Source organism: Pantherophis guttatus, chromosome 8 (assembly GCF_059756535.1).
Source record: "Pantherophis guttatus breed Tessera chromosome 8, ASM5975653v1, whole genome shotgun sequence".
Taxonomy (NCBI): domain Eukaryota; kingdom Metazoa; phylum Chordata; class Lepidosauria; order Squamata; family Colubridae; genus Pantherophis; species Pantherophis guttatus.
In genome coordinates this window covers 1,922,789-1,942,962 of record NC_142070.1, presented here as the reverse complement: position 1 = coordinate 1,942,962, position 20,174 = coordinate 1,922,789, and the positions used below count along the sequence as shown (strand labels likewise).

General features: G+C 41.7%; 1 protein-coding gene across 2 annotated transcripts; it reads right to left on the bottom strand.

Annotated features, from left to right (window-relative positions):
• Positions 1 to 514: 514 nt before the first annotated feature.
• On the bottom strand, positions 515 to 16,543 carry LOC148112532 (C-type lectin domain family 10 member A-like). 2 transcript variants are annotated; one of them, XM_060692163.2, is made up of 8 exons: positions 16,283 to 16,543; positions 11,373 to 11,540; positions 10,167 to 10,271; positions 8,355 to 8,453; positions 7,395 to 7,481; positions 4,848 to 4,999; positions 3,236 to 3,342; positions 515 to 939 (listed from the first exon to the last, which is right to left on the bottom strand). In XM_060692163.2, exons 2-8 carry the CDS (start codon positions 11,503 to 11,505, stop codon positions 780 to 782), a joined length of 843 nt encoding a protein of 280 aa, XP_060548146.1. In that variant the 5' UTR covers positions 11,506 to 11,540; positions 16,283 to 16,543; the 3' UTR covers positions 515 to 779. The 2 variants fall into 2 exon arrangements, with proteins under 2 accessions (XP_060548146.1, XP_087730909.1); XM_087874783.1 differs by lacking the exons at positions 3,236 to 3,342; positions 16,283 to 16,543 and having other exon boundaries at positions 11,373 to 13,360.
• Positions 16,544 to 20,174: the final 3,631 nt, after the last annotated feature.

Sequence of the window (20,174 nt, the reverse complement as noted above, 5' to 3'; positions counted from 1 at the left end):
GTAATAAGGTTCATTAGGAAATACAGATTTTTTCCCCCCTTTTATCAATCTTTGTCTTTGCTGATTAAATATGGCTTCCTCATCATGATGCTACAATTTGCAGTAACTACAACAATGTGGATTGTGTCTCTCCTTAAAGAATAGAATAGAATAGAATAGAATAGAAGAATAGAATAGAATAGAATAGAATAGAATAGAATAGAATAGAATAGAATAGAATAGAATAGAATAGAATAGAATAGAATGAAGAATGAATACTCCTATTGGTGTTTTAGGACTATCACTTTGTAACAGATAATAGGAAAGATAAAAAGGATAATAGCAATATAGCCCTACTACCTGGGTAAATATCCTTAGACATAAGACAGTGCCATAGAATTATGTGTTTAACAGAGGATGGCATGGGGGACAAATAGGACAAAAATAATAATTGTCGTGGGTTTGCAATGTATAAATTGCCAGTGTGTGAAAAACAAACAGAGCGTCAAGAAGGATCGAGTAAGGAAGCAGAAGGCAACGTACAAAATTAATTTATTTCTAGTGGAAAGGAGGATACGACCAAGCCATTCCATCTTTCATTTTGGTAGACACGTAATGTCTATGCGTTGGACAAGAAAGTCATTTTCTTTAGCTCAGAGAGGCCCATTGGAGACCGGTCTTGGACATGGAAGCACAAAGCTGAACTTTTCCAATCATGCATTTCCGTAATTCTGTTGGATATCAAAGGGCTTAAGCCTGTTGTACCAATTCAGTTACAGCTTGCTGAAAGGGGCTGCATTTTATATATGCCACTTTTTATCTGGCTTCCTCTCACAAATGAAGGGTTTATGTACCGAGCATTCAATATTTGTCCAACATTTTGGTGGTACCAAACAACTGGATAACATGATGGTACATTCGTGTGTACTGTGATTAGTTATGGTGGTCGGAGACCAAAAGCTGAAAATCAAACAGAATACAATTAATTAATCATTCAATCAATGAAAACAATTGGTCAGCACTGGGTGAGTTATGTAATGAGTAGGGATGTCCATGGGAGGGTCAAAAAAGTAATATGGTGACCACACGGACCTAATCAAAGGCCTATTTTTTTTACAATATCCCTGTGTCATATCGCTAAAGGGAGTAAAATTTTAATTGTGCAGTCATGGCTACCATTCTGACCTCTTGACCCTCTCAGGATGCCCCTGGCAAAGGGACACAAAATGATAAGAAACCAGGAAATTGAATCTGAGCTCTCAGGATCACAACACTCAAGCAATTTACTCCAGAATTCTTGTCTCAAAGGTTCTTGTTACAGAGGCAACTGGACTTTCTTGAGGTATTTTTTTCTTGAAAACATTTTGCTTCTCATCATGGGTGGGTTCTAAAATTTTTTACTACCGGTTTTGTGGGCGTGGCTTATTTTGTGGGCGTGGCTTGATGGTCATGTGACAATTCTTTAGGATTTAGCAGAGGTACTGGTCTGCCAGGCTTTTAACTGCTTGCAGAGCTGTACCAGTCTACCCATTTGTTTTTGGAGGCACCGGTCTACCACCACACTGCCTTTTAACACTGATCAGCTGTCGGGCGGCCCTTTGAAGCCCCGCGGCAAGAGTTTAAACAGTTTTTTTCCTTCTAGCCGATCAGCTGGGACTCAGGAGGCAGCAATAGATTGGGGGTGGGGCCAAATAAAAGGTAAGAATAAACGGGGGGGGCGGGGGGTGAGGAGGGAACGGGGGGGAAGAACCGGTTCGGTGACATCATATCGTCACCGCTACCGGCTCGGCGGAACCAGGCGGAACCGGGAGGAACCCAACACTGCTTCTCATACAAGAAGTTTCTTCAGTTCTGTTCTGAAGAAGCTTCTTGGACGAGAGGTGAAAAGTTTTCAACGTACAAAATGAAGTCCAATTGCTTTTTGGAAAAGCACCTTTGGGGCAACCATGACCTGGATGATTGAGAATCTCCATAGACACTCCAAAGGTCTTGGTTTGCTGTTCATGATCTACACCATTGAAACAGTGTCTAGTTCTGATCAATGGCACCGAGCATTGAAAAGGGTCCTTGGTGCTCACTCACTGAATTATGTTTCATCTATATTCTCCTTTCTCAATTTTAGATGGTTCTCTTGTGGCAACCCTACCTATCATGTTTTCAGCTTTATTTTCCATCTCTGGATCTCAAGATGAACCCAATACAGGTAGTCCTCGACTTATGACTACAATTGAGTTCAAATTTTATGTTGCTAAGTGAGAAATTTGTTAAGTGAGTTTTGCCCCATTTTACGACTTTTCTTATCACAGTTGTCAAGTGAATCCTTGCAGTTGTTAAGTTAGTAACACGGTGGTTAAGCGAATCTGGCTTCCCCATTGACTCTGCTTGTCAGAAGATCACAAAAGGGGTCACGTGACCTGGGGACACTGCAACCATCAAAAATGAGTCAGGTGCCAAGTGTCTGGATTTTGATCCTGTGATGCTGCAACAGTCATAAGCATGAAAGATGATCGTAAGTCACTTTTTTCCAGTGCCATTGTAACTTCAAATGGTCATTAAATGAACTGCTGTAAGTCAAAGACTACCTGTATTAGAGTTCCTTTTATCTATTAGAGCAGACTTCTCTATGGTCACCAAACCCAATCTGTTCACCTTTCTTTTAGATTATTAATTAAAAAGAAGCCTGAAAAATATTTCTGATCTCATACAGTGATCTGTATATTTTTATCTGTATGTATGCCTTTTCCTTCCAGGGTGCGTTGCTTGTGTGAATGAATATATCTGTGTAGGTCTAACCAAGGTAGGTGCAACCTAGAGAGAGAGTGCATTGGCTTCTCTTTTCACACCTAATCTGGTGCTGTCCTATTCAGTTTGAAGAGAGAAAACTTGATGTATAGATGGATGGAGGGGCTGAGTCCCAATACCTTTTATGGAATTTATTTCCAATGCTGCTTTAGGTTGGAAAAATAAAAAGTAACTGGGCCATTTGGAGTGAAAAGAGCAGAAAGCAATGTATATAGTGGTGGATAGGCATGGTTATCTTCCTATTCCTTTCCTCTGCTTTGCTTGGTGTTGAATTTATTTAATAACTTCATCCTTTTGTCACATGAAAAGTTTAATCCAATGGGTCCTTTTGGATAGTATCAGATCTTGGAGCTGCAAAGTGTGCATTCCTGATAAGGATGAATGTGCATAAACAGAGTTTTCAACAAAGTGTAAGTAGGAATTTCTGTCAGACTTTCTATATGGGCCAACTTACAAAACTTTTGGTGGATTTTCATTAACCCATACCCAGGTGGTTCCATTTTCGTAATACCCGATCCAATAGTCAGAAGGATGGTTTGAGATTTCTCTTATTAGGAATGCCTAAAAACAACAACCACAAATATATTTAAAATATTTTTTGGAATCCCCTTTTCCGAGTTCATTATTGCTCACTGAATAATAAAGATAATAATAATCTATACATACAGTAGATAAAAATGCCAAATCCAGTCTAAACACTTGGCTGACTATGCGACCAACCATAATAATGACAATGAATCATGCCCTTCATCCATGCAGCAATGTTGACAGACTCTACTTCTCAAGGAAAATAGGTGGGCATGGTGTTTTGCAAGTACATGTAATCCTCCACTTACAACTGTTCATTTAGTGACAGTTTGAAGTTACAACTGAAAAAAAGCGACGTGACCATTTTTCACCATTTTTCATATGGATCGCCCGATCCAGTAGCGATGGAGGCGGGTGGTTCGGAGAACCGGTAGCAAAAATCCCTGCCCTCCCCCTCCCCATGTCCAGCTGAGCTGCACAATCATCAGAGGTTTTTTTTTTTTTTTTACTTTTAAAAGCCTTTTTTCTACAACCTCTTCGGCCGAAAAAATGCTTTTAAAAGTAAAAAAAAAAAAAAAGCCTCTGATGATTGCGTGGCTCTTAAAAGGCTTTTAAAAGCCTTCAGAGGTTGTAGAAAAAAGGCTTTTAAAAGCCTGATGATCCCAGCTGAGTTGCCTGATCGTCAGAGGCATTTAAAAGAAAAAAAGCCTCTGCTGATCAGGCAACTCAGTTGGGATCATCAGAGCCTTTTGAAAGCATTTTTTACAACCTCTTCGCCAAAGAGGTTGTAGAAAAAATGGTTTTAAAAGTAAAAAAAAAAAAATTGGCCACGCCCACCCAGTCACATTACCCCCCACCCCCTACCAAGCCACGCCCACAGAACCGGTAGTAACAAATTTTAGATTTCACCACTGCTTACAACCATTGCAGCATTCCCACGGTCATGTGATCAAAATTCAGACACTTGGCAACTGACTCATATTTATGATGATTGCAGTGTCCCAGGGTCACGTGATTACCTTTTGTAACATTATTTTTACAAATATGTCAAGGCAGCAAACATAAGCTTTACACCTTCCTTCTGCTATTATTCTACAACAACAACAAACCTGTGAGGTGAGTTGGGCTGAGAGAGAGGGACAGACAAAGTCACCTAGCTGGCTTTCATGGCTAGGTCAAAACTAGAAGTCACCGTCTCCTGGTGATTGGCCCAAAGTCACCTAGCTGGTTTTCGTGCCTAATGCAGAACTAGAACTCACTTTCTCCTGGTGATTGGCCTAAAGTCACCTAACTGGCTTCTGTGGCTAAGACAGTACTAGAACTCACCGTCTCTGACTTTGTAGCCTGGTCCCTTAACCACTAGACCCAAAATTCCTCCAAATTTGTCCCAAGACAGAAAATTTGAGGGACAAGCTACATGTGATGAAGAAGCTGGTGCAGAGCTTTGAAGCAGTTCCACTCCTAGACATACAACATTGATCTTTCAGAATAGAATCAATCTGCCTGCTACTATTTATTTATCTATCTGAGATACTTACTTGCTCATTGTAACTTTCAATACAAACCAAGGTGGACTTTTTAGCCTCACAAATTTTTTTGGCTGTGGTCCAGTTGCTGGTGACAGTGCTGAACAAGTAGATGGCCCCTTCAAAGGGCACCCAGTGTTTTTTTAGCAGAATAGTAATGACGTCTTTCGGCCAGAGAGAATTGCAGGAAGAAAGCAAGAGAGAAAGACGCAGCATTTAATAGAAGATAAGCTGAAGGCACTGCATATTGAAACTGTATATAGGTAGTCCTCGACTTACGACCCCAAAATGTCTGTTGCTAAGTGAGACGTTTGTTAAGTGAGTTTTGTCCCATTTTTATGACCTTTCTTGCCACAGTTGTTAAGTGAATCACTGCAATTGATAAGTTAGATACGTGGCTGTTAAGAGAATCTGGCTTTCCCACTGACTGCTTGTCAGAAGGTCGCGAAAGATGATGACAAGATGGCAACGGTCATAAATATGAACCAGGTGCCAAGCGTCTGAATTTGATCACATGATCAGGGGGATGCTGCAAAGGTCATAACTGTGAAAAACGGTCATAAGTCACACTTTTCAGTGCCATTGTAAATGTCAAGGCTCCAAGTAACACCCCCAACAGAAATAAAACTCCAAGGCAGGCATCTTCCTCAATGTTCCATTTTATTAGAGATGTCCTATTGGCACATCTGGGAAAACCGAATCTGAAAGCCCCCCCCCGGGTTTTCCCCACCTAAATCAAAATCAAAGTCCCTTCCCCTGCACCCACATGTCCATCACTTGGTCCAATCACATCCCCGTCCCAACTGGGGTTGCTTCCCAGTCACGCCTTTCCAGGTGCAGGCTGAACGTCCTTGACTCCCAGGGAAAAGAATGTTGTTATGGCTATACATCTCACCCTGTCTCCATCCACCCCCCACCTCCCGTTTCCCACAGCATGCCCATCCACCAAGTGTAGCAGCTCTGAAGATCCAAAGTAAAAGACGGCCTCCAGGGTGACAGTGACTTTGAATGGTCAATAAATGAACCGTCGTAAGTCAAGGGCTACCTGTATATTGAAATTTCACACTCCCAGCTTCATTTGTTTCCTTCCCTTCCCTGAAAAGCAACACAAAGAGATCTATGCTACTAAATCCCGACTAAAGATACAACTTTGACCACAGTGAAGTCTTCAGTGAAGCACCTCTAGAAAGCCCACAAGCAATTGTGCCCTCCCCACACGTGGTCCTGAGAATTCAGAAGTGCACTGTTTCCATCAAGAGAATTTGATGGCGCTCACCCGGGCCTCTATTAAATTTGCAGGATTCTAACAGCTTGGAAGGGCCTTGCTGGCTCAACCTCTTGGGCATTTTGTCTCTGAGCCAAAAGCATCAATTCTTTTTTCTCCCATGTCCCCTATAAAGCCCCAGAGGACCTTGAGCAAAGAATCTGAGACTGGGAGATAAGAAATAGTACCCATAAGAGGAGGAAAAGTGATGCGGGGAGACTGAAACTGTACAGAAAAACTGAGATGGAGAACAGTAGACAACTGGACTGGAGGAAAGAAAGAAATTACAGATAGTCCTTGAGTTATGACTACAATTGAGCCCAGTTGATAAGTGAGACTGTTGTTAAGGGACTTTTCGCCCATCTTACAACCTTTCTTGCCACAGCTATTAAGTGAGTCACTGCCGTTGTTAAGTTAGCAACATGGTTGTTAAGCGAACCTGGCTTCCCCGTTGACTTGGCTTGTCAGAAGGTTGTAAAAGGAGCATCCCAAGATCCCTTGACAGTGCAGCCGTCATAAATATGAGGTCAGTGGCCATGCGCCTGAATTTTGATTACATGACCACGGGGATGCTGCCACAGTTGTTAAGTGGGAAAAACGGTCATAAGTCACTTTTTTCAGTGCTGTTGTAACTGCGGTCATTAAAGGAACAGTTGTAAATTGAAGACTATCTGTAGTTTTGAACCACTTCTGAATTACTTCCAAAATTTTTTTGCATGGACATGTCCCGGAAGGAAAAGCTCAACTCATGGAAATCCTGACTTTCCTTATTTTATTTTGGTTATTGAATGTATTGTTCCATTGTATGGGTTCATTAACCACTTTGCAATTGAGAAAAAGTGGGTTGCAAATTTTAGTGCAAATCAGGAAGTAAACATGCCGCCGCTCCGTTGGCTTGAGCTTCAGCAGGGTGAACAGATGGGCGAGAGAAAGGAAGCTCTCTACTTTCAAGAGCTGAGGCAGATTTTCAACAGATGTAGTCAGGGATGAAATGCTACCGGTTCACTCAGGAAAAGCAAACCGGTAGTTTAAAAAAGCTATGATCTAACGAGCACCTGTGGCGCGCAGTTCACCTTTGCTGGAAAGCAGGATTTTCTAGCAAAGCTAAACTGCGCGCCAAAGCTGATCCCCCCCCCTCACTGTTCTACTTACCTTCCCAAGCCTCCTTTTGGCGCATACTGCGCAGGTGTGGCCAGCGAACCAGTAGCAAACCGGTTCAGATTTCACCCCTGGATGTAGTCTCAGGCTGGCTTCCCCCAACCCCTGAATGTTTCACATTGCACCCTCAGACTTACCAATTGCACCTTCCAGTTCAATGATTTTTATCGTCCATTTTGTCAATTCTTCTGCTAACCTCTGAGCACCAGAAAATATTTCATATTCTAAAAAGGTTTGCAAAATTCAAGTCAGACAGATTTCAACAAGCAAAACTTTTCCATGTACCTTGTTTTTTAAAAAAAATAATAATAATAACTTTATTGTTACACTCTACGTTAGAGGCAGAGTGGGATGGAGCCATTGTCAGAGCTTTGATACAGTGCTGTTTCTCAACAGTGATTAAGGTTTATCCATGCTATAATGTTTAGATAACTTAAATCAACTAAGATTAAAAAAGAAAAAAGAAAGAAACATCTTATCAGTATTAATTGTGGTTTAAAATGGCAATGTTAATGAGCATAAGATTATTTAGCTTTGTCATCCAAAATTGAAGACGGCATCAAAGTATTTGTTGTATGATAAAGATTTCAGTCTTACGCTGATTACTTAGCATTAAAGTCTCTACTCTAAAGGTGATTTAATATTATTTGTGCATGTTGAAAAAAGAAAGATACTAAATACTAAACTGCATTAAAGAACTTTAAAGTATAAAGTACATTTGATAAAAATTAAAATACAAAAAAGGGAAGAGAAAAAAGGGGGGACAGGCTATTTGGTTTCTGATTTGCTCCTTTTTGTACTTCTGCTAATTTACAGTATTTATTTTTTAAAAAAATTGAACCTCCTTAGAAGCCAGATTATATTTGCCAGGTTGCATGTACATTTTATGTACAGGAAACGTTCTTGGTTAAACTTGGTTAAACATTTGTGGATAATAGGCACTGTTACTTCTGCCATTGCTATCTATCTATCTATCTATCTATCTATCTATCTATCTATCTATCTATCTATCTATCTATCTATCTATCTATCTATCTATTTTAGAAACTTCCTGTCTCTTTCACAGGGGGATACTGAAAAGATCTGATCTTGCTTACCACTTCCATTTTTGAGAGATGGATCCCGGCTAATAATAAAGTTCTTAATAGCCTTAATTGCTGCATTCATGGATGTTGATCTGTTAAGTTCCGAAAGATCTGGTTTTGTTTTGTTTTTTTAAAAATGAAAATAAGCATAATATTTCAATGCATTGTATTTCTATATATTTCTACCTCCCCACCACCCTGCCCTGATAGCACTGGGCTAATTTGGACCCATTACCATCATGAAGCCCATATGTTTGGATCCTAGAATGTTTTCATGCCACATTTATGCCACAAAGAAACTTCTGTTTCACAAAGACACGCTGCATTACATCTTTGTTCTCAAAGGACCAAAAAAACCCAGCAGTGATTTAAAAACTGAATTGAGGAAACTAACCAAACCCAAAAAAGAAAAAAAAAATCCAGTTACCATAACTCAACTAAAAGCCAACTCTACCTGAATGATTGAGGATCTTCACTGACATAGTGACTTAAAAATGCACAAAATTATAATCTACTGTAAAAAAATATTGGCCACAGACAGGGTCATTTTTCCAGATTAAAAAGGAGACTGCAAAGCATGGAATATTGCTCTCTTTCCAGTCAGAGGATTGTGTTCCAAAAAGTATGAGGGATGCAAACAAAAACCCTGCTGCTGATTTCACTCCATTTGCATTAAATAATAATTAAAGTTTCATGAAATAAATCAAATTGTGAGTGGAATTATTTCTTGAGAGTAACAGTTGGAAGGGACCTTGGAGGTCTTCTAGTCCAACCCTCTGCTCAAGCAGGAGACCCTCTGTCATTCCAGACAAGTGGCTGTTAAAAATCTCCAGTGTTGGAGCTCCCACAGCCTCTGGTGGCAAGCTGTTCCACTGGTTAATTGTTTCTCACTGTCAGGAAATTTCTCCTTATTTCTAGGTTGTTTTTCTCCTTGATTAGTTTCCATTCAATGCTGCCTTCAGGTGCTTTGGAGAATAGCTTGATTCCTTCTTCTTTGTGGCAACCTCTTAGATATTGGAAGACTGCTATCAGTCTTCCTGCTAAGGGATTGCAATGCTATGAGTGCTCAATGGTTTGGGTCTTCTGTCCCACAATGACAAGTGATGACTACGTTGGGCAGAATCCCTAAAGCCAGAGCTACTTCTAGCAGAATACAAAACTGCAGTCCTTCTATGTGCCCAGATCCCATCAAGTGTTTTCTGCAACCCCAACTAGCGAATACATTGGGATTAGAGTCCTGTTTGCTCTACTGGGTTGGAGGGAAGAAAGTGACCAGGAGTATAAATGCTACTCCAGTAGAAACCCACCCACCCCAATCAAACACCCCTTGGTGTCACACACAGTCCCAGAACCCAGCTGGACTTTGGCCAGTGTCTTCAGGAAAAAAAGAGACTGGAAGAAAGAAATCCTTGCTTCCACTTATCTATAAAGAAAACTCGTACAGAGAGAAGATCTCTTCCCATCAAGGAATGAAATCTCCTGCATCAAATGGGACTCTGAAGACAAAGGAAGTTGCCATTCGAGGAGGAGTGCAGTGACACCTCATTTGGTCAGGCTGATTGTAGAGAGAGAGTGTCTCTTATTCACGAATGCCTGTTAAATACAAAAATACATCAGTGGGCCATTTACATCGTCCCTTGTGTGATGCTGTATTTAAGCCAATGACCTCATGACACCATCATGCGAAGAGCATCAAGGTGGAGTCCCTTGTCTTAAGGTCAACTAATTTGAAGTTCCAATTACAAGCTGTTAAAAAAGCAAACCTTTCTACAGGGTAACTAATTTTTATGTTCTAATGTAGTAGGCTAGGAGAGGTTAACTTACACAAAGCGGTCATCACAACTGTGGCCAAAAACAGGAGCAGGCACAACAGACTTGCAAGATATAAACCAGAGCTGGTCAGGTCATGCCATAAATTAGCAAATATCCCTTGAAGGACACAAGAAGAAAAGAAAGAAAAGTCTATTTTAACCACCATCCCAAGAAGAAAGACCTTCGTTATTTGCCTCGTGCTGGTCTTTGAAAATGCCCGGCTAAAATCCTCTCTCACCTCCAAATCTCACTGTTCATCTACGAGGGTGTCCCAAGTAATCATTCCTCCCCATTTCATCCCGGCCTCAGCCACTTTGGAAGTAGGTGGGGCTGAGAGAATGGCTGCCCCCAATATCATCCCGTGAGTTAACCTAGCCAGAGGATAGGAGGAAGAAGAACTGGGCTGCTCTTTCTCTAAAGACCAACTAGAAATGGATCGTGAATTCTTCCCTTTTGGCCTCCAGAAATAGTAGGTGGCCACTCCATTCCCTTTCCTTTCCAAGCCCAGCCCCCACCTCCCGGTCACTCTCGGCCACTCTGCTCTTCTGGTTTGGTTCCCAAAAGGAAAGAAGAAGGACGAAGAAAGGCAGAGCGAGGACCTTCCCTTCTTCTATGGGGAAGATGGATGGTGAAGGGATGGGTCCCAGGGGAATTGCCCCACTCTTCCCACCCCTGTCTGGAATAGGAAGGGGAGCACATGGCCAGGAGGCTGTAATCTGGGCCTCACTAGGGAATTAAAGGAAGGAGATACTGGTTTAGGTTGATGCGGTACAGGTGCCCATACTCCAGATCTACAGGGAGCAGAATTTGGCCTTTGTTGACCTCAAATAAGTCCATTTTAAAGCAAAATCATAACATCCGAGTCTCAGGAAAGCTACGTCTCAGTCAGCACCAGAGGGAGAGGCTGAGCAGACAACCTTGGTATTCATCAGCCAGTGCAAAGACAAATGGCAACCAAGGAAGCCGTTTGTGGTCACTTTTTTTTTTTTTTGCGCTGAAGAGGCGGCCCAATTTCCCCAATTCGGGACCTCAGACTGAGGCTGGAAGGCTCTTTTAAGAGTGTGAAACCAGGAGATGGTAAAGTCCAACCTTGGCTCACTGTTTCTTGCTTATGAATCTTCAATAGTTTTGTCCACTTCAGCCTCTTCCTGATTCTTGTAATCTCCCCTTTTATATGTCCTACTCTTTTGTGTAATCGTACACATAAAACTTGCATACCTGTATTTTGCTGTGCTCGTCTGACATTGGATCTGGAAGCCACATTGGATCTGGAAGCCACATTGGATCTGGAAGCCACATTGGATCTAGAAGCCACATTGGATCTGGAAGCCACGTTGGCTCTGGAAGCCATGTTGGATCTGGAACTCTCTTACACTTAATCCAGCCCTTAAATAACAACATTAATTGAGTAGGAACACAAGACTCAAAGGATTGATTCAGATCAAGGGTGATCTGACTGAATTTCCATTCAGTTGAAGCTCACTCAAAGCATTGAATTAGGTGATTTTGGAAGATCCTAGAGAAATTTGAACTCAACGTTTGGTGATTCAATCGACTTCTACTTATTCACATAGATTTAAATAAATGCCCTGACTCTCAATGACTTTGGTTGCTTTGCACTATTAAAAGATAGAACAATAAACTGAAAGAATGAAGAGATATGTTCCCAGAAAAAGAAGAACTATTTAAAACAAAAGCAAATCCTCACGGGGGCTCACCCAACCCAAGACTTGGGAGAACAACCAAACTTTCATTGCCTTCCAACTGGTCACCAGGATGGGGGCCATCTGGATCTGGGGGACGCCAGGTGCCCTGACAGAACTATGGACACTTCTGGGGTTCCCCTAGGTTGATACCATGCAAATGAGGGGAGCTGAAGTGCACCCACTCTGCCAAATCTTACGAAACAGGCAGACATTATTGGAGATGGGCAGCCCTGGAAATTGCCAGGCTCCCTGCCCTCAAAAGCTTGATAGGTGATTGAATTGCACCCGGAATCCAACCAGTAACCATTGCAGCTCACGGAGCAGTGGTGTCACTTGCTTGTCACTGATGGGGCAGTGACATTTGAACCACCCGTAGCTTCCAAAAGGTTTTCAAGGGCAGCCCCATATAGAGAGCACTGCAATAATCCCTTCTCGAGGGTGTAGAAAGTTAGCCCCCACCCCTCTTAGAAGAATGAAATATTTTAGGAAATATTAAAAAGGCAGAATATTATATTTTCCCTAAAGGAGGAACAGGTTTCTAAAGAAAGAAACTTGGAGCCTCAGCTCTCTGCCTCAAGTAGAAACTAAGGGGCCAACTTTTAGAAATGCAGATTTGGTCATCCATTCAAGGCAGGATTAAAATCCAGAGGAAGCATCTAGGATTAATGACATTTGTTAAACAAGATTAAACCAGATTTCAACAAGATGAGCTTAAATGGTATGGGGTGGGGATGGTAGACAATAGGAAGACCTGGAGGAAAGTTGTCCATGGGGTCGCAATGGGTTGGACACAACTTCGCAACTAGCAACAGCAGCAACAAACAAGATTAGAAGGCCCCAACTCATTGCCGGCCTTCATGAGACAAACAAATTAAAGTCAAATAACAAAATGCACAAAACAAGTCTCTCAATTACAAAATGCCGTAGAACAACCTGTATAAAAATCCAGGTGCTCATCAAACCGTGTGGTCAGGTACCCAGAATCACAGGTGCTTGGTGGTTCTGCTACTTCATCATTAAACCAACTTTCCAAGCAGCCTCCATGTTTCCAGTGTCTTTCTCCCCACTTGGAAGTGACCCCAGATGGATAGTTCTTCCAACAAGGGGGACCATGGCATGAGTGACTGTCTGGGGGTGGGGGGTTTGATACAGGAACAGACACAATTGGCAGTCTGGATAAAAGTGTGCAAAGACCTTCTTGGCCACAGCGGCTCTTCAAGTAACAGCTGTGAGCCCAAGATGACCCCCATTGCAAAGTGGCCTTGGATGGGGAGGTGCAGCCCCATCCCAAACCAGAGAGTCCCAAGAACCAGGGAGCCCAAATACCCTCAGTGTTGTTGGGATTGAGCCCGATCGATTCCATTTTTAATGTTTGCATCTCTGAGGTTCAAAAAAGAGCCTGCTTTTTCCTACTAAGAGCGGTGTTTGTACCTCCATATTTTATCTTATGATTGCTGTAGAGGGACCACCGGCCTTATAAGCGCCTTGCGCCCGCCCCTCAGGACCATTGTCAGGGCGACCCAGCTGCCAATCAAACAGCAGCGTCCAATCAAAGGGCTGTTGCCAGGCAGGAGGCGAGAAGGAGGGAAGACAAAATGGCTGCCTGGAGCTCTGCCACCACAGGCCTCGTGAGGAAGAAACCGAATAAATAGAGCCGAAACTCAGGAATCGAAGTGAAGATTGCAACTCAAAGATAGACTGCCCTGATGAGGAGAGGCTCTGTAAAGGAGGCAGCAGCTGAAAGAAATGAGGGGAGAGAGGCATTTTTGTCCTTCCCTCAGGCAGGCATGAGAAAAAAGTTCTCTCAGCCGTTTCCCTCAGATGGCGCAAAGTTTTTTGTTTTTTTTTTAAATTTGATTTATATGCCGCCCTTCTCCGGAGACTCAGGGCGGCTTACAATGCGTTAAGCAATAGCCTTCATACTTTTGTATATTTTATACAAAGTCAGCTTATTGCCCCCACAAACTGGGTCCTCATTTTACCTACCTTAGTAAAGATGGAAGGCTGAGTCGACCTTGAGCCTGGTAAGATTCAAACCTGCAGTAATTGCAGGCAGCTGTGTTAATAACAGGGTGCTTTAAACCACTGTACTACCAAGGCTCTTGGAAGTTTCAGGAGAAGAGAAGAGAAAACGCCAGGAAGCCCAACCAGGAGCAAACAAAGGGGAAATGTGGAATAAAAGTATAAGATTTGGACAGAACAGGAATAGAAAGCAGGAATTAAAAAAGAGAAAAGAAGATTGAACTGAAGTGAAATTGGACTTTTAAAATGTAGCGTAAATAGAAGCCCTGGAAAATAGTTACAGTTTTATTACGATTCATTTCTACACCAGTCTTTAACTTCCTTTCTTTCATTTCTAAGCTTTCCCTTTTTGGCAAAATAAAAGACTTAACAACCACTGAAGAGAGATACAAAATTCCAATTGTCCAAATTTCCATTTCTTTGTTTTCTCCTTCAAGCAACAATGAATCCAATCAAAGTTTTTGTCATAAATAAAAGTGGGAAAGTATCATAGAGATGCTTCTAGGAGCAGACCATGCCATCATATGGATAGGTTAAAGCTGAAAAATTAGAATAAACACATTAGCAAGATTTAATACGGGTGAAGTCTATGGTTTCTGAACCCCAAGAGGAAGAAATCACAGCAAAATCCAGATATCTCCCCAAATTGACTGGTACTTGGACAATTTAGTTCTCAGCCATATCAGCCTCTCATGTCATCCAGCTTCTAAAATCTTATGATGCAGGAGACATTTCATTTATTTATTCAACTTGGATGGTTATCTGTTTCAGCAAGTGACTCTGGGCAGTGAACAATCTTTAAATGAATTAGAAATAAATTTCCATCAGAAGTACAAAAATTAAAATAGCACAGCAGCCAAGGACAATGTTACAGCCCATAGTTGTTCACACAACCAGTACCAAAGGCCAGCAGGATCAGGGCCATCCTAATCTCTGCAGGAAGGGTGCTCCCTAGGACGGATGTTCTGGCAGAAAGTTAACTATTGGTGACTCTGTAAGTGTCGTTAATGACTCCGCTTTTATTCTGACTCTGTAAACCGCTTAGAGAGGGCTGTAAAAGCACTGTGAAGTGGTATATAAAGCTAAGAGCGATTGCTATTGCTTGCTCGGCAAACTTGCTGTCACTCGAGAAGAGGAGATCTCTCAGGGGGTGTAATCCATCTCCCGCTTGAAAACATAAGTGGCTTTTCCTCCGAGCCAGGACACCACTATTCCCTTAAAAGGGAACGTGAATCCAAGCTCAGCAGCAAAGCCCAGAGAAACGGAGGACCCATGGATGCTCCCAGCTGTGAAAATGCTCAGGGAATGGGCTCCCCAAATATCCTGCAGCCGCTGAGGTTGGCAGGAGAAAGGGAAGTCCTCCTCCTCACTCGTGCAAAATATTCCTTCTGCCTCCTGCTGAACCGTCCCTCCTCCTTGCCCCGTTCAGAATGCAACTGGCACTCAGGGCACCTTCCCCAGGAAGAAGGTCCCTCTCGGCTGCATGGAAATCCTTCTGTCTCGGGCACATCCTACCTCTGATGCACAAAATGGGATGAGGTAAGCCAGCAAGGATCCAGTGTAGATTTAGCAGTGTGAAACATAACAAAGAAATGCACAGAGACACCAATTCAGGCAGTGGCTCCAAGGCCTCTGCTTGCAGCACATGCTGACTCTTTGCTCCCTCTTTCCTGCCCTGTTTCATTCTCCCCTTTTGTGCAGCCATCTGCTGCAGCTCCTCTTGAAGCCCCACAAGGGGATGCCCATGTCTGGGTGCACGAACCTCTCAGAAGAGAGAAATAGTGGGATTGAGAGGGGGGGAGAGAGTGAGAGGAGGAATCCTGCTGCCCTCTGCGGCCATCTCAATGTGTACTACTCCACGGTGTCTAAGAGAGAATGATGTTCAGGCAGCCAAAGGGGAGGGTCCTTTGAGAAAGGGCAGCCCTTATAGCAGTGGTGGGTTTCAAAATTTTTTACTACCGGTTCTGTGGGTGTGGCTTGGTGGGCGTGGCATGGCTTGGTGGGTGTGGCTTGGTGCACGTGGCAGGGGAAGGATACTGTAAAAACTCATTTTCTCCCGATCAGCTGGGACTTTGGAGGCAGAGAATAGATGGGGTGGGGCCAGTCAGAATTTTTACTACCAGTTCTACAAACTAATGAAAATTTCCGCTATCGGTTCTCCAGAACTGGTCAGAACCTGCTGAAACCCACCTCTGCCTTATAGATGTCCTGTTCCATCCAATCTGCTTTGCTAAAAGTGAGCGTCCCAAAGGGGCTGCCTCTCCCCCTCCCCCCCTCCCGTTATATTTACAGATGGGTTCAGTTCAACCCCGACATTCCCCTTCAACCAAATCACCAGCTGTGAGGCTTTTGCTGAGTTACATCCTGCGCAGCTGGCCAGTGAGAAAAGCTGATGTTCACCTTTCAAGAATAACCTCCCTTCCTCTCCAAAGGAAGACTGCGGATAATGTGGTGGTGCCTCTGTCAGCTTCTTTTCTCCCAGCCTCTCTTCCCTCCTGGCATCGATCCTTCTGTCAACACCTTCAACCATCATTCCAGAATTCCCATTCAGTTTATGTGGTTCCCTGATTGGCTGACTGGCTCACTTCTTCAGCGTTCCATGTGTGGCATCAGTCGTGGAAAATCTGGGCCTCAGATCTAGCCTTTACCAGGGTTAAAGAGCTGTGGAAAAGGTGAGACATTCCCCACTCTTAGAATAATAGAATAACCCCTCCAGATCAGGATGAGCAGAAGTGTGCCTCCTACTAGCGTGTCAGTGAAGGTGCCAAGGAGACCTATTTTGAGTTTTTCCAGCGTGGGCTTTCATCCCATGCTCCCTATTTCAGTCAAATAGAGCTGGAAGGGACCTTGGAGGTCTTCTAGTCCAACATCCTATACCAGGAAACCCTATACCGTTTCAGACAAATGGCTGTCCAGTCTCTTCTTAAAAACTGTCAGTGTTGGAGGACACACAACTTCTGGAGGCAAGCTCTTCCACTGATTAATTGTTCTAACTATAAGGACATTTCTCCTTAGTTCTAGGTTAGTTCTCTCCATCCATTGCTTCCATCCTGCCTTCAAATGCTTTAGAGAATAGGTTGACCCCTCTTCTCTGTGGCAGCTCCTCAAATATTGGAACACAGCTATCATGTCACCCCAGTCCTTTCTTTCCTTAAGTAGACATACCAAATTCCTGCAACCATTCTTTGTATGTTTTAGCCTCCAGCACTCTCATCTTCATTGTTGGTCTTCTCTGCACTCTTTCGAGACTCGACAACTTTTTAATATTGTGGCAACCAAATTCATTTTGTTAGATAGGGCCCATTCCACGTAAAAATGTGGAATAGACAACATCACCACCAAATAGATTTGTAGCTGGCTGACAAACCATACTCAACGAATAGTCCTTAATGGCAATACATCCACATGGAGAGAAGTAAGTGGTGGGGTACCACAAGGCTCCCTGTAAGGTCCACTATGCTTCAATATTTTTATAAATGACTTAGATGAGGGAATAGAAGGGGAACTCATCAAATTTGCAGATGATACTAAGCTGGCAGGAATGGCCAACACTCCAGAAGACAAACTCAGGATCCATAAAGATCTTGACAAACTTAAACAATTGGCTCTATCATACAAAATGAATTTTAATGAGGAGAGGGCAGGGAAAATCAAAGGTATAAGTACAGATTAGGCAAGATCTGCCTCAACAACAGTCACTGTGAGAGGGACCTTAGAGTCCTAGTGGATAATCACTTGACTATGAGCCAGCCGTGCGCAGCAGCCGCCAAAAAAGCTAATACAATTCTGGGTTATATAAACAGGCATAGAATCAAGATCACGTGAAGTATTAGTGCCGCTTTACAAAACCCTAGTAAGGCCACACCTGGAATCCTGCATCCAGTTTTGGTCAGCAAATTACAAGAAAGATCTTGAGACTTGGGGAAAAAAAGTTCAGAGAAGAGCAACTAATATGATGAAAGGCCTGTAGACTAAAACATGAAGAACGGCTGCAGGTTTTGGGTTTGGCTAGTCTAAAGAAAAGAATTAGGGGTGACATCATAACAGTATTACAGTATTTGAGGGGCTGCCACAAAGAAGCGGGGGTCAAATTATTCTCCAAAGTACCAGCAGGCAGGATAAGAAACAATGGTTGGAAATTAATCAGGGCAGCAACCTGGGATTAAGGAGAAACGTCTGAACAGTGAAGACAATTAACCAGTGGAACAGCTTGCCACCGGAAGTTGTGGGTGCTCCATCAGGAGGTTTTTAAGACGATACTAGACAGTCACTTATCTGAAATGGCATAGGTTCTCCTGTTTGAGCTGGTGGCTGGACTAGAAGACCTCCAAGGTTCCTCCCAGCTCTATTCTATTCTAAATTCTATGGTGAAGTCTGTCTATATGTTGTGAAATTAAAGACTTTTCATCGTGTCTTCTGTCATGCCCAGTGAATAGTCATCAGTTTTCTTATTTTTTGGTTCAAATTGTCCAGTTCAGTTTGTGTCCGATTAATATTTCCAGCTGTCTATTGGATCACAGGTTGGCCCAGTTATTGATGCTGTTTCCACTGCTCAATTTTGTCTTCTCAGTCTTCAGTTGTATTCTTTACGAATCAGATTATTAATTTGTCCATGCAAGTGATCCAGAAATGTAAAATCCCTAGATACTTGTAAGCTTCCTCCTGAGGGCTCCTGATGGGTTCTTTGATCATTTGGCATCCCAGTTCCATTATCGGTCATGAGGTTAGCCTGCCTTATTGCTACTGAAGCACATTGAAGCCAAACTCCATTGCTACATCTCTGCCCCACAAATACTTACAATGTTTGTCAGTGATGGGATTTGGAGTTCTGATTTTTCCATAAAACTTCAGGTCATCCACGTAAGGCAAATGTGAGGTTTTATTCCCTTTTTTTTGGTTTAGTTTTTGCTGCTCGATAGCCAGATTTATTTTCATGATCACAAAGATGTTGGCCCATTCTATTGTGAGGAACGTATTGTGAATAGGAGTGTGTCAGCAGAATAAAAAAAAAAAAAATAGAAAGAATGCCAGCAGAGTAGAAAGATAGAAAGAATGTGTGTGAGTCAAATAGACACATAGAAAAAGGTCTAGATCTGAGTAAGCCTGATCCAAAATTTCTATGGCAACCTACTGACATGCCTCTTTTTCTAAGACAATGATTAAGACACTAAGGGAGCCACCACAGAGAAGGCCCTTCTTCTTGGTCCCACCAGATGGACTCCTGCCAGGGTTCCGACCGATGCCCTAATTACCGTATTTTTCGGAGTATAAGATGCACCGGAGTAGAAGATGCACCTACCTTTTTTGTTTTGTTTTTTTTATAAAAAGCTTTTTTTAATTTTTTTAGACAAACACATATACAAACATACAATGTATTTTCTTTGAACAGAGTATTTGGCCGGTTCACAAATTTAAACAGTGTTTAGTCATTTCAATTAAATTTACAATTTCTATATTTCCTTTTTGCCATATTTATTCCTCATTTATTTTTTTAAAAAAACAATATTACCCTTCATCCTCATCTCTAATCTTAATCAAATTCAATTTTTCCCTTCTATTCTATTTTATACCCCTTCCCATTGTCATCTATTTTTATATCCACCCTCACATTGGTTAATTATGTAGTATTACAGTTGTTTAATACAAATTCAATATTTTAATATAAATCAATTAGTTATATAACTATCTTTTTTGTATATTAATGAATATGAACATGAATATTCCAATTATTTCCATGCAATCCAATTTCTTACAAATCAATTTATATTTACCAATAATAATAAACTAAATAATTTTCCCCATATATTCCTCAAAAACCACAACTTAACCATTTCTGCTTTCAACACAATATACAATTAATAGTATCTCAATTATTACAATTCCCTAGTTAAATAGAGCTTTCTCCTTATGTTACTCATTTTCACATCTTAAACTCTCCCAATAACCCAAATAGTTTTTTGCCCATATAATCCTCCAAATCACAACTTAATCATTTCTACTTTCATCACAATATATAATTAAAAATATTTCAATTGTTACAATTTCCCTAATTAAATTTTAAAATGTTCTAGCTGTTATCCAAGCTACAATTTAATCCTTTTTACTTTCACCACCATATACCATTAAAGGTATTTCAATTATTACAGTTTATACTTATCCATATTTCTAAAAAAAATAAAAAAGTTATCATTGTCTAGATTTCAAAAATACAAAGACAAATATTCCAATTATTAGTCATTTCATTTTTACAATCATGTTTTCTCATTATTTCTTACTACTATTCATATTTGTA